Source organism: Anolis sagrei, chromosome 2 (assembly GCF_037176765.1).
Source record: "Anolis sagrei isolate rAnoSag1 chromosome 2, rAnoSag1.mat, whole genome shotgun sequence".
In the NCBI taxonomy this organism is placed as follows: domain Eukaryota; kingdom Metazoa; phylum Chordata; class Lepidosauria; order Squamata; family Dactyloidae; genus Anolis; species Anolis sagrei.
Genome location: NC_090022.1, coordinates 287,245,735 through 287,258,271, shown reverse-complemented (window position 1 = coordinate 287,258,271; position 12,537 = coordinate 287,245,735). Strand labels below are relative to the sequence as shown.

The 12,537-nt window shown below is 42.0% G+C and overlaps 1 protein-coding gene across 1 annotated transcript in view; it reads left to right on the top strand.

The window, feature by feature from the left end:
- The window catches only part of SKA1 (spindle and kinetochore associated complex subunit 1), a 28,219-nt gene that overhangs the window by 2,844 nt on the left and 12,838 nt on the right, over window positions 1-12,537 (top strand). The window contains exons 3-4 of the mRNA XM_060761255.2: window positions 2,093-2,217; window positions 5,950-6,041. Coding sequence (XP_060617238.2) covers window positions 2,093-2,217; window positions 5,950-6,041 — 217 coding nt within the window. The remainder of the gene's footprint in view (window positions 1-2,092; window positions 2,218-5,949; window positions 6,042-12,537) is intronic.

Genomic DNA, 12,537 nt, shown 5'->3' with positions numbered 1-12,537 from the left:
ATGTTAATCCCACAAACAAACATTACATTTTTATTTATATAGATTCATGATCCAGTAGCCATTTTGTGAACTGTATTTATTTAGGCTGATATTTTAACAACATGTTAAAATCCAAAGATTGATACTTGATATCTTCTATGTGTGTGTGTATATGTGCCTTCAAGATGAATGTTGACTTATGATGGTCTCATGAATTTCATAGGATTTTCTTAAGGACTCAGTGGTAGTTTATTTATTTATTTTATTTACCACACTTTTATCCTGCCCTTTTCAGCCCAAAGATGACTCAGGGTGGCATACAGACTGGCAACAATTAAATGCCGAACACAGATAAATACGTCATTTAAAACAGGCTAAATCACATAATAAAATTCATAATAAAACAGTTTAAAACTATAAAAATCAATTACTCCCAAGTTAAAATCCATATCCATTTGCATCGTTAAGCCGTTCCATATTCGTTCACAATACTGAGTTGTCTGGTTACAATTAGGTTCCAAAAGCTTGCTCAAAGAGCCAGGTTTTCACTCTTTTCCTAAAGGTCAGGAGGGAGGGGGCTGAATTAGTTGTGCCAATTCATTCCTCTGAAAAACAGCCGACAGCACCTGGCATTTGTTCAAGGTCTCTAAGTACTAACCAGACCTGACCCTACTTAGCTTCCAAGATCAGATGGGATCTGGTGTTCTTATGGTATTTAAACTATACATGCTGTAAGTCTTCCCAGCCTATTAAGATGTGCCAGGGCTTATAATAATAATCACCATCATCATCTTTATACCCCGCCACCATCTCCCCAATGGGGACTCGGAGTGGCTTACATGGGGCCAACATATTACATCGAAATGAAACCAAAACATAAACAACATTATCAAAATTACATAAAAAACATATGAATACAATAACAAAATTACATTACAATAAACACAGTTGCAGTAACAGTGGATGGGCCGCATGTACAGGATAAAATGTTAAAAACTCTAATGCGATAAAAATAGGAGCAGGTTATTTGCAGGGAACTCATAAAGACACACCGGGTTGTGAAACTAAACTTCCCATTTGGGGTGTGTGTACTCCGGTGACAGAAGCGTTGAGGGGAGCAATAGTGTCAAACTGCCAAGGATAAAGACATGCCACTACAAAAATATATTTGGTTAGAAAAGGATGGTTGTTTCTCTGAAGTTGAAGTTGCCCATCTGCTCTCCCTTAAAAACCTCTTGTTTAAAACATGTACTCGAGTGACAAAACAAAGTAGTCTTTAAAATAATATCTCAAGTTTACTAACTTTTTGTATATATTCAGCATACTAGTCCATTGTCCAATGTCTTAGGCACATAGATACTACCTCTGAGGATGCTTGCCATAGATGCAGGTGAAACGTCAGGAGATAATGCCTCTAGACCATGGCCATATAACCCGAAAAAACGTACAACAACCCAGTGATTCCGGCCATGAAAGCCTTCGACAATACACATAGATATAGTCCAAACTGTATAACTGTACTCACTGAAGTCTGAAAGGAGACACACTACATCCACCTCCATTGAGGTCTAAAAGCATACTGTATAACAAAAATGGAGTCCTGTGTCTAAAGCCCCTCACGTACCAAAGAGATACAGTCAAATTGGCAAACCAAAATGTACATACAATATAGGTTAACAATTATACATACTTACAAACATAATGAGAAGACAGGAAAGCTTAGAGAAGACAGTGATGATGGGGAAAATGGAAGGAAAAAGGAGGAGGGGCCGACCAAGGGCAAGATGGATGGATGGGATCCTTGAAGTGTCTGGTTTGGCTTTGAAAGAGCTGGGGGTGGCCACGGCCAACAGGGAGCTGTGGCGTGGGCTGGTCCATGAGGTCATGAAGAGTTAGTGGAGGCTTGGGAGGTTTCCAACAGGCTCAACAACATAGGGGACAAAAGACAGGAGTACTGAGTGAAAGGACAATGTGCAGTTGGTTAGGTTAGATGTTTGTTTGACTGCATGGTAGTTCACGATATATGTGATTTCAGATTATAAGTATATAAGACTTAGGAAAGCAGGAATGCAACACGTTTTTGATAATAATGGACTTGCCTTATTTATCTTAGAACAGGAACCATCTTTGAAGATACTGGTTGGCAAGATAGTCCATGAGATGTTTCTCTTAAACAACATCCTCAATCAACTGGAACTGGAGTGCCACCATCAGGAGAGACAACAGAATCAATTCCAGGTATCCAATGTTGACGAAGTTATTGCTTTTAACAACTTTCAGGTGGATCTTAAGCTGTTTCCATGTTTGCATAAATTACTCGAGAAGGTGGGATGGGCCACAGCATTTTGTGAGGAGATATTTGAGAAAGAACAGGCAAAGACAAAAGGAACAGGGCTGAAGAGAGGACTGCAACCTTTTGTGGAAGACAAAGAGCTTACTTGAAACACATAAACCTGTTGTTTAAAAAGCTAAATTGTAGAGTCCTTTTGTCCCACAGTATCGTCTTTTCCCACTCATAGAACCACAGAGTTGGAAGAAACCTCATGGGCCATCCAGTCCAACTCCCTGCCAAGAAGCAAGAAAATTGTATTGAAAGTACCCCCGTCAGATGGCCATCCAGCCTCTGTTTAAAAGCCTCCAAAGAAGGAGCCTCCGCCACACTCTGGGGCAAAGAGTTCCACTGCTGAACGGCTCCCACAGTCAGGAAGTTCTTCCTCATTTTCAGATGGAATCTCCTTTCTTGTCGTTTGAAGCCATTGTTCCATTGCGTCCTAGGCTTCAGGGAAGCAGTAAACAAGCTTGCTCCCTCCTGCCTATGACTTCCTCTCACGTATTTATACATGGCTATCATGTCTCCTCTCAGCCTTCTATTCTTCAGGCTAAACATGCCCAGCTCTTTAAGCCACTCCTCATAGGGCTTGTTCTCCAGACCCTTGATCATTTTAGTCGCCCTCCTCTGGACACTTTCCAGCTTGTCAAAATCTCCCTACAATTGTGATGCTCAGAATTGGACACAGTATTCCAAGTGTGGTCTGACCAAGGCAGAATTGAGAGGTAGCATGACTTCACTGGATCTAGACACTAGACTCCTATTTATGCAGTCCAAAATCCCATTGGCTATTTTTGCCGCCGCATCACATTGTTGGCTCATGTTTAACTTGTCTATGAGGACTCCAAGATCTTTTTCACACTCGTGGGGCGCTTAAAACTAAAAGAGATTTTCTGATAAAGCTGTCAGACAAATTTCCCCTCTTTTCTATCACTGTATTACACTTAAAATCAAATTTAGGATAAAGCCTAAATGACCAACAGAAAATAATGTGTTTTGGTAACCCCTCTTTGGCATGCCCCCCCCCGGGGGGGGGGGGTTCTGACCCCCATATTGAGAAACGCTGAACTAAAGGGGTATATTGCTGAGTTTACCTTTACAAAATTGCATTTCCACTTGCAGTCCTTTGCCTACAACCATATCAGAGGCTTGGTTTTCAGATAAATTATGATATCCATGTACTCAGAGGTCTAAATGTACCAGATCCTGTTCTTGGAAACTATCCCAGATCAGGCCTGATTAGTGCTTGGAGGGGGAAATACCAGGCCCTGTGGGCTATATTCAGAGGAAGGCAAAGGCAAACCACTTTTGAGATTCACAAGGTTGCTGTAAGTCCACATGTGACTTGAAGGCACATATGCACACACGCATATGCCGGCAGCTATAAATTCCTTAGATGAGAGAATATATTATCTTGTACTTGTCTGGGATTCCTTAAGGGACTGTTATTCACGAATGCGCTCCTGACAGAATTATTTCTGGCTTGCTTTTGATGAGCGAGATAAATAAAAAGGTTCTGCCTGCAATGAAAACTCTGCTGAGAAAAACATCTCACTCTTCAGAGAAAAATATATTAATTATATTGACATGCCCTTTGGAGAGATAACAGCAAAGAGGCATTGTGTTAGGTGTGATGCTAACATTTCAGATGCCGCCTAACATGTTTTTCACATCCTTTATTGAGTGGAAGAAACCTCATTTGAATTGTTATTCATCTATGTGAAGTATTTCATTTTTGCATTCTTGTGATGCCCTTTAGTATCATCAAAATACTGATGGGAATTTTGAGTTCTTATGGGATGTAGATCCTGACAACAGCAAGCTTATTTTGCTCATAAACTGAATTCAGAGAGTTTGGTGATGGACAGCCTGAATTCTTGCTTTAAAATATCTATTTATACATAAATTAAAAGTGAATATGTATGTGTGTATGAGGCTGGGGTGCCCACTTCTACAGACAGCCTCCCACTTCTACAAACATCTTTAACCCACAGTGTGGAGAAGTCCCCAAAAGCCCTCCTTCCAATGACATTGCGGGTTATAGCAAGCACCATGAAGATGTAGCCGAGCCCTGCCAATGTCCTCTCCAAACACCATACTGTCCACCACCCAAGGAATGCTTTCATTCGGAGACAATTTCATCCTAGATTTTATGTGTTTCCTCCACTACAGACATCCTGGTGTTTCTCTATTGGTGTGGAATTTGCATGATCCTGCCCACTGCCTCTCCCTTTCCTACTCTTTTCTACTCTATCCGCACAACAAACAGAGCAGAACTAAACATACTGGAGGAGTTTGAGGGACTGACTCTACATGATGGAAGTTGTAGTTTATCCTGCATCAAGTGAGAGCACTGTGACCCCCACTGACAAGGGACCTGGACCACATTTGGCACACAGAACCCCCATCACCAAAGAAATTTTTTGAGCAGTTGGGGGGAATTGACCTTAATTTATAACTGTTGTAGATGTTGTTGTTCACGACTCTTCGTGACCTCAGCCCATGCCAGAGCTCCCTGTCGGCCGTCACCACCCCCAGCTCTTTCAAGGTCAGTCACTTCAAGGATGCCATCCATCCATCTTGCCCTTGGTCGGCCCCTCTTCCTTTTACCTTCTACTTTCCCCAGCATAATTGTATTCTCTAGGTTTTGCTGTCTCCTCATGATGTGGCCAAAGTACTTCAACTTTGTCTCTAGTATCTTTCCCTCCAGTGAGCAGTTGGGCTTTATTTCCTGGAGGATAGACTGGTTGGATCTTCTCGCAGTCCAAGGCACTCTCAGAACTTTCCTCCAACACCACAGCTCAAAAGCATCGATCTTCCTTCGCTCAGCCTTCCCTAAGGTCCAGCTCTCACATCCGTAGGTTACTACAGGGAATACCATGGCTTTGACTAGGCGAATCTTTGTTGCCAGTGTGATGTCTCTACTCTTTACTATTTTATCGAGATTGGACATTGCTATCCTCCCAAGAGCTTGAGCAACTGTTGTAGATACTGGGATTTATAGTTCATATTCAATCAAAGAGCACTTGATATCACCAATGATGGTCCTGGACCTCACTTGACACATAGAACCACCATAACCAACTGAAAATACTGGAGGGGTTTGCGGGGAACTGATTTTCATTTCTGGAAGTTGTAGTTCACTTTCATCCAGAGACACTGTGACCAGCACTGATGATGGATCTGGACCAAACTTGGTACACAGAACCCCTATGACCAACTGAACCTACTGGGAGTGCTTTGAATGCAGTTTTCCTGCTTCTTGGCAGGGGGTTGGACTGGATGTCCCATGAGGTCTCTTCCAACTCTATGATTCTATGGAGGGATTTGAGGAGACTGACCCACCATGGTGGGAGCTGTAGTTTGTCTTGCAGTCACAGATTACACTGAACCCCACCAATGATGCATCTAGAGAAAACTTTTCCAACATGACAAACTTTAACTACTGATGGAGTTTCAGTGAGTTAACCTGATATGATTTGAGTTGTAGTTCACCCACAACCTTATGAATTTTGTAAAAAAAAAATTGACTTTTTCAAATAAGCTGGTCAATGCCAGGTACCCAAGTTAATTGTTAAGAAATACTAGGTTAAATGTGCTCTCAGCCTCCTTACCTGACACAATATTATTTTTAATTGCAGGAACTACAGGAATCCCTGGAGAGGGACTATAATGAAGCTCAGCATCTCAGAGATAACATGCCGATTCACCTGCCCAAAGCAGTCCCAAACAGGTATGCTTCCAGCCATCAAGATCATAAGCTAGGTCCTGGCAACTTGGTGCTATGTCTCAATGTAACTCCCATAATCCTTAACCACTGGTGACTCTAGTTGAGTCTGGCAAGAGTTATAGCCCAAAGTCTCTGGAAGGAATTGTATTGCCCACCTCTGTTTTAAGTAGAAGAGCCTTTAAGAGGCAACCATGTGTTGTTCTTCCCCTTCCATGAAGTAGTCATAAAAATGAGATGCAATTCCACCGTCACTTTGCAAACTGAATCATTCAAAAAAATCATCGTAATTTGTATGACTAACTGGTAGACTTGGCTGATCAAAAAAATTGATTCAAAACTCATTTTGGATGTAGGGGGCGCTGGCAGTTCGATTTTAAAATCAATTCTGATATTACACAGATTCTTTTTTCAAAACTTCTGAGACTTTCAAATTCTTTCGTTAATGGTTTGAAAGTGTTATTTCCTGTTTCATTGGGTGGTCTTTACTTTGAAAGTAGTTGTTTTACTCCAGAAGCGGGGAAAAGCAGAGGAAATTCCTTCCTTCTCTGGTTTAAAACTGGCTTCTCTGGCTTGAGCCAAGGCCAAAAAACTCCTTCCTTCTCTGGTTTAAAACTGGTTTCTCTGGCTTGAGCTGAGGCCAAGAAATTCCTTCCTTCTCTGGTTTAAAACTGGTTTCTCTGGCTTGAGCCGAGGCCTAGAAATTCCTTCCTTCTCTGGTTTAAAACTGGTTTCTCTGGCTTGAGCCGAGGCCAAGAAATTCCTTCCTTCTCTGGTTTAAAACTGGCTTCTCTGGCTTGAGCTGAGGCCAAGAAATTCCTTCCTTCTCTGGTTTAAAACTGGTTTCTCTGGCCTGAGCCGGGGCCAAGAAATTCCTTCTTTCTCTGGTTTAAAACTGGTTTCTCTGGCTTGAGCTGAGGCCAAGAAATTCCTTCCTTCTCTGGTTTAAAACTGGTTTCTCTGGCTTGAGCTGAGGCCAAGAAATTCCTTCCTTCTCTGTTTTAAAACTGGCTTCTCTGGCTTGAGCCGAGGCCAAGAAATTCCTTCCTTCTCTGGTTTAAAACTGGTTTCTCTGGCTTGAGCCGAGGCCAAGAAATTCCTTCCTTCTCTGGTTTAAAAGTGGTTTCTCTGGCTTAAAACTGGCTTCTCTGGCTTGAGCCGAGGCCAAGAAATTCCTTCCTTCTCTGTTTTAAAACTGGCTTCTCTGGCTTGAGCCGAGGCCAGGGACCAGAAGCGGGGAAAAGCTGAATCATATCCGACTCACTTCCTGAGTCGTAACAAAAATGGCAGGAAAAGGTTTGGAAAGGCAAAGGGACTTACGGTTTTTTTAAAAGTTTCGATATCGCTTCAAAAGGGTAATTTTAACAAAATTATTATGAGCAATGAGGTATCCGACGCGACTCTATCCATGCCTACTAACTGGACATCAGAACATGATTGTCTCTCTTTTCAAAAAGACTCATATCAAAATAGGTTGCTTGGAAGCTGATTGCATACCTGCCTCCTTTTTGTAACTTTTCGGTTTCTGCTTTCTTACCTCTCTTTTAAGAGAACAGTGTAGAAAAACATCTATAACATGGTGTCTAGCCCACTGGAGTTCCTATTGTGCCATGTTAGCTAATATTTTGCCTTTCAGAGCCCTTAGTGCTTGAACTTAGTTTATTTTAATTGTTCTATCTAAATACTTAAACACTGGTAAGGGACTGCTCCAAATAAGTGGTATCTGAATGGAGCTAAGTGTGGTTATTCCCAGGGAGAACATGCACTGGGACTGAGGTTTTCACCTCCAGATAAGATAAATTGGCCGTGCTGGACACAAATTCCCCTTTACAGAACCAGATATATCAGTATAGAAGCTTAAGGCACATACTATATCGGGCTATATAGCCTCGCATAGAACATATTGTATTCCTTTGCCTTGTTTTGTGTCCCAAATGCCTCAAGGCAGCAAGGATATTGACATCAGACTTTCCCCTACCACCACCTTAAACTCAACTTTGACATCTTAAGAAAGATGCAGTTTGGTTTCATCATCACATTACTTCCCTAAAATGCCTTTTGACAGCCACGCCTGATGTAGAACCCCGTGAATTCGGAAATCTTGCATGATTTATTTTGCTGCTTTTGGTTGGCCTAGAAAAAAGCACATGTGCTTTTCATGGTTGTGTGTGTGTGTGTTTAGATCAGGAGTGACTTGAGAAACTGCAAGTTGCTTCCATTGTGAGAGATTTGGCTGTCTTCAAGGATGTTGCCCAGGGGATGCCCAGATATTTGACCATCCTGTGGGAGGCTTCTCTCATGTCCTTGCATGGGAAGCTGGAGCTGACAGACAAGAGCTCACCCTGCTCCCTGGATTTGAACCGCAGCAGTCCTGTCGACAGAAGGGATTAACTCATTGCACCACCGGAGGCTATTTTTCATGGTGACGGGAAATGGTTTTCCTCTCCTTTATCTTCCAAATGGAGCCTCCAAATGGCTCAATGGGTTAAATGGGTCGGAGGTTTGAATCCGGGGAGAGTGCGGATGAGCCCCCTCTGTCAGTTCCAGCTCCTCACGCGGGGACATGAGAGAAGCCTCCCACAAGGATGGTAAAACATCAGGGTGTCCCCTGGGAAACGTCCTTGCAGACAGCCAATTTTCTCACACCAGAAGTAATTTGAAGTTTCTCAAGTTGCTCCTGACACACACAAAAAAATCTTCCAAATGACAGGCAGGTGTCACTGTTGTCTGCTATTCACAGGCACAGACTTAGTTCAGCCAAAGCTAAACCATAAGGTTGGGGAAGCTTTTTATGAATACTTTAAATCTTAAAGCAATATCAAATAGAACAACAATTCATCAAATGAGTTGAGAGTGCAATAATATAATTCCACAAACAAATTGAATACTTATGAGAATAAAAGAAGTGCACGTCAGTTGTGGGAAAAGATGGCAAGCCACATACTATATGAAGAAGTTATTTGTTGCCATATTAACAGATCATACCATAGATTAACAAGTGCTGATGGGGAACCAATAGCATTGTTGTTATTAACTTGCTGTATATCCTAGTGAGGATGGGGAGAGATGATTTTGTCATTTTGGGAGTTGTTGATGCTGGAATTTATAGTTAACCTACAATCAAAGAGCATTCTGAACTCCACCAATGATGGTCTTGAACCAATCTTGGCACACAGAACTCCCATGACGAACAGAAAATACTAGAAGGGTTTGGTGGGCATTGACCTTGAGTTTTAGAGTTGTGGTTCACCTACATCCAGGGAGTACTGTAAACTCAAACTATGATGGATCTGGACCAAATTTAGCACAACTCCTCAATATGCCCAAATGTGAACACTGGTGGAGTTTGGGGGTAAATAGACCTTGACATTTAGGAGTTGCAGTTGCTGGGATTTTACCTACAATCAAAGAGCATTCCGAACCCCACCAACGATAGAATTGGGCCAAACTTCCCACACAGAATCCCATTACCAATAGAAAATACTGTGTTTTCTCGTGGCCTTTGAGACCCCCCTGACATCCCTTCGTAATCCCCAGGGATCCCGACACCCAGGTTGAGAAATGCTGTTCTAGAATAGAGGTACCCACAAAACAGGCCCTATCTTGTGTTCCCACCAGCAATATCTGTGAAAGTGGTGGATTAGATAATTAATTATGAATTAATCTATGACTAAATTGGGTTGTTGTAGGTTTTTTCAGGCTATATGGCCATGTTCTAGAGGCATTCTCTCCTGACGTTTCGCCTGCATCTATGGCAAGCATCCTCAGAGATAGTGAGGTCTGTTGGAACTAGGAAAAGGGGTTTATATATCTGTGGAATAGCCAGGGTGAGACAAAGGACTCTTGTCTGCTGGAGCTAGGTGTGAATGTTTGTCTCACCCTGGTCATTCCACAGATATATAAACCCTTTTTCCTAATTCCAACAGATCTTTTTCACACGTACTGCTCTCGAGCCAGGCATTATCCCCCATTCTGTATCTTTGCATTTTGTTTTTCCTGCTAAAGTGGAGTATCTTGCATTTGTCACTGTTGAACTTCATTTTGTTAGTTTTTGGCCCATCTCTCTAATCTGTCAAGATCGTTTTGAATCCTGCTCCTGTCCTCTGGAGTATTGGCTATCCCTCCCAATTTGGTGTCGTCTGCACACTTGATGATCCTGCCTTCTAGCCCTTCATCTAAGTCATTAATAAAGATGTTGAACAGGACCGGGCCCAGGACGGAAAATTAATATTTTTTGAAAACCACGAAACAGCGAGTCCACTAAAAGCGTACCGTGAAGTAGTGAGGGAATACTGTGTACGTTTTTCAGTCCTACCCAATAGTCATTTCAGTGACACACATTCAAATTTTGTTTTTAAAGCAGAGGTACATTGAATTTCAATAAGGTCTTCATATTTCGGCTTTTTTTGTGGAGTCCCTGCAGTGCTTTTGTGGAACCTTAGGTTTCCGCCGAACACAGTTTAGGAACCTCTGCATTAGACTATAGCAAGCCGGCTCCAGAATAAATGGATACCATCCAGTTTGTGCATTACTGGCAGAAAATGGAAGAAGGCTATAGGTGTAAAAGCTGTGAAAGATGTCAAGCAAAGGAGAAATAAACTACTTAGTGTATTTTTCCTTTGCCTTCATTTGCTACTGCTATACAGTCCCAGAGGAAATGAAAGCACGAATGCTGTGTACTTACAGGATTCCAGCTCATGTTACAAAAAAAACTGTCACCGTGATTGTGATTACGCCTTACAATTCTTACATGTACTTTGTTCTCCCTGAGCGCAAGAGACCATAATCTGTTATTTCATGGTAGAATAGATAATTCCTGATCATCATTTCAATTTAGAGCAATTTCCTACCTAGCAGCTATATAGAGAAACCCTTTTCTGCAAAAGTCCTGTGATTGCCAATGAAGAGTGATAAAAATGCAGTTATACTGCATATGCTTACAACATATAGAATTAAATATGATAATTGCATGTCAGAACAAGTATATATGCATTTTCTTTCATTCATTTTATTCTCCTGAAATTACTTTCAATCTTGTCCCCTTGTTGGTCTCATATTTTGTACTCAGTTGTTCCCAAAGCCATTTTTGGAGCTATAGAGTTACAAGGTAAAGCTTTCCCCTTGACATTAAGTCTAGTTGAGTCCAACTCTGGGAGGTGGTGCCCATCTCCATTTCTAAGCCAAAGAGCCGTCGTTGTCCATTGACGCCTCCAAGGTCATGTGGCCGGCATGACTACATGGAGCGCCGTTACCTTCCCACCAAAGTGGTACCTATTGATCTACCACATTTGTATGCTTTTGAGCTGCTAGGTTGACAGGAGCTGGGGCTATATTAGACCAGGCTTTATAACTATATTGGAAATTTAGTAAGCCCCCTGTACGTAACTGCAGAACCTCTACCAATGGTGTCATTTAGGCTCAACTGAGTTGGAACCGGTCTTACAATTTTGTTATGCCTTCCAGTGTAAACGTATGCTAATAATAATAATAATAATAATAATAATAAACTTTATTTATAACCCGCCTCCATCTCCCAGAGGGACTCGGGTTGGATTGCAAAGTCCTCAAAGGTGCAAACACATAAAATCCAAAATTGCAAAAACAATAACATAAACAAAAATCAGCCATCATAAATATCTCACTTCACAAAACGCCCTGGTTAAAATCGGTAAAATACAGTAATAGCTGCAGGTATAAAACAATCTAGTGCCTAGATCCAGGGAAGTCATGCTACCCTTCTATTCTGCCTTGGTTAGACCACACCTGGAATACTGTGTCCAGTTCTGGGCACCACAGTTGAAGGGGAGATGTTGACAAGCTGGAAAGTGTCCAGAGGAGGGTGACTAAAGTGATCAAGGGTCTGGAGAACAAGCCCTATGAGGAGCAGCTTAAAGAGCTGGGTATGTTTGGCCTGCAGAAGAGAATGCTGAGAGGAGACTTGATGGCCTTGTTTAAGTTTGTGAGAGGAAGTCATAGGTAGGAGGGAGGGAGCTTGTTTTCTGCTGCCCTGGAGACTAGGACACACCTGAACATTAGGAAGAGCTTCCTGACTGTGAGAGCTGTTCAGCAGTGGAACTCCCTGCCCTGGAGTGTGGTGAAGGCTCCTTCTTTGAAGGCTTTTAAACAGAGGCTGGACAGCCATCTGTTGGGGGTGCTTTGAATGCAATTTTCCTACTTCTTGGCAGGGAGTTGGACTGGATGGTCCATGAGGTCTTTTCCAACTCTGATTCTATGATTCTAATCTCAGTATGTAAAATGCTTGGTGAAATCTATGGTTCCTCACATATATTCATTAAAGGAATATAAATATGGTTGAAGGCCTGTCTTCAATTGCGTACAGAAGGCTTGAAGAGTGGGGGCTAGTCTGGTATGCTTCTCCTATAAGTTACCACTGAGTCTGGCTGAAAGACATAGCAAATACCTAGAGAGGAAATATCTCTAGGTCCTCTAGCATAAGAAATCAGGTAACTGAATGGCCTTTGGGTATATCCACAGTTTTAGG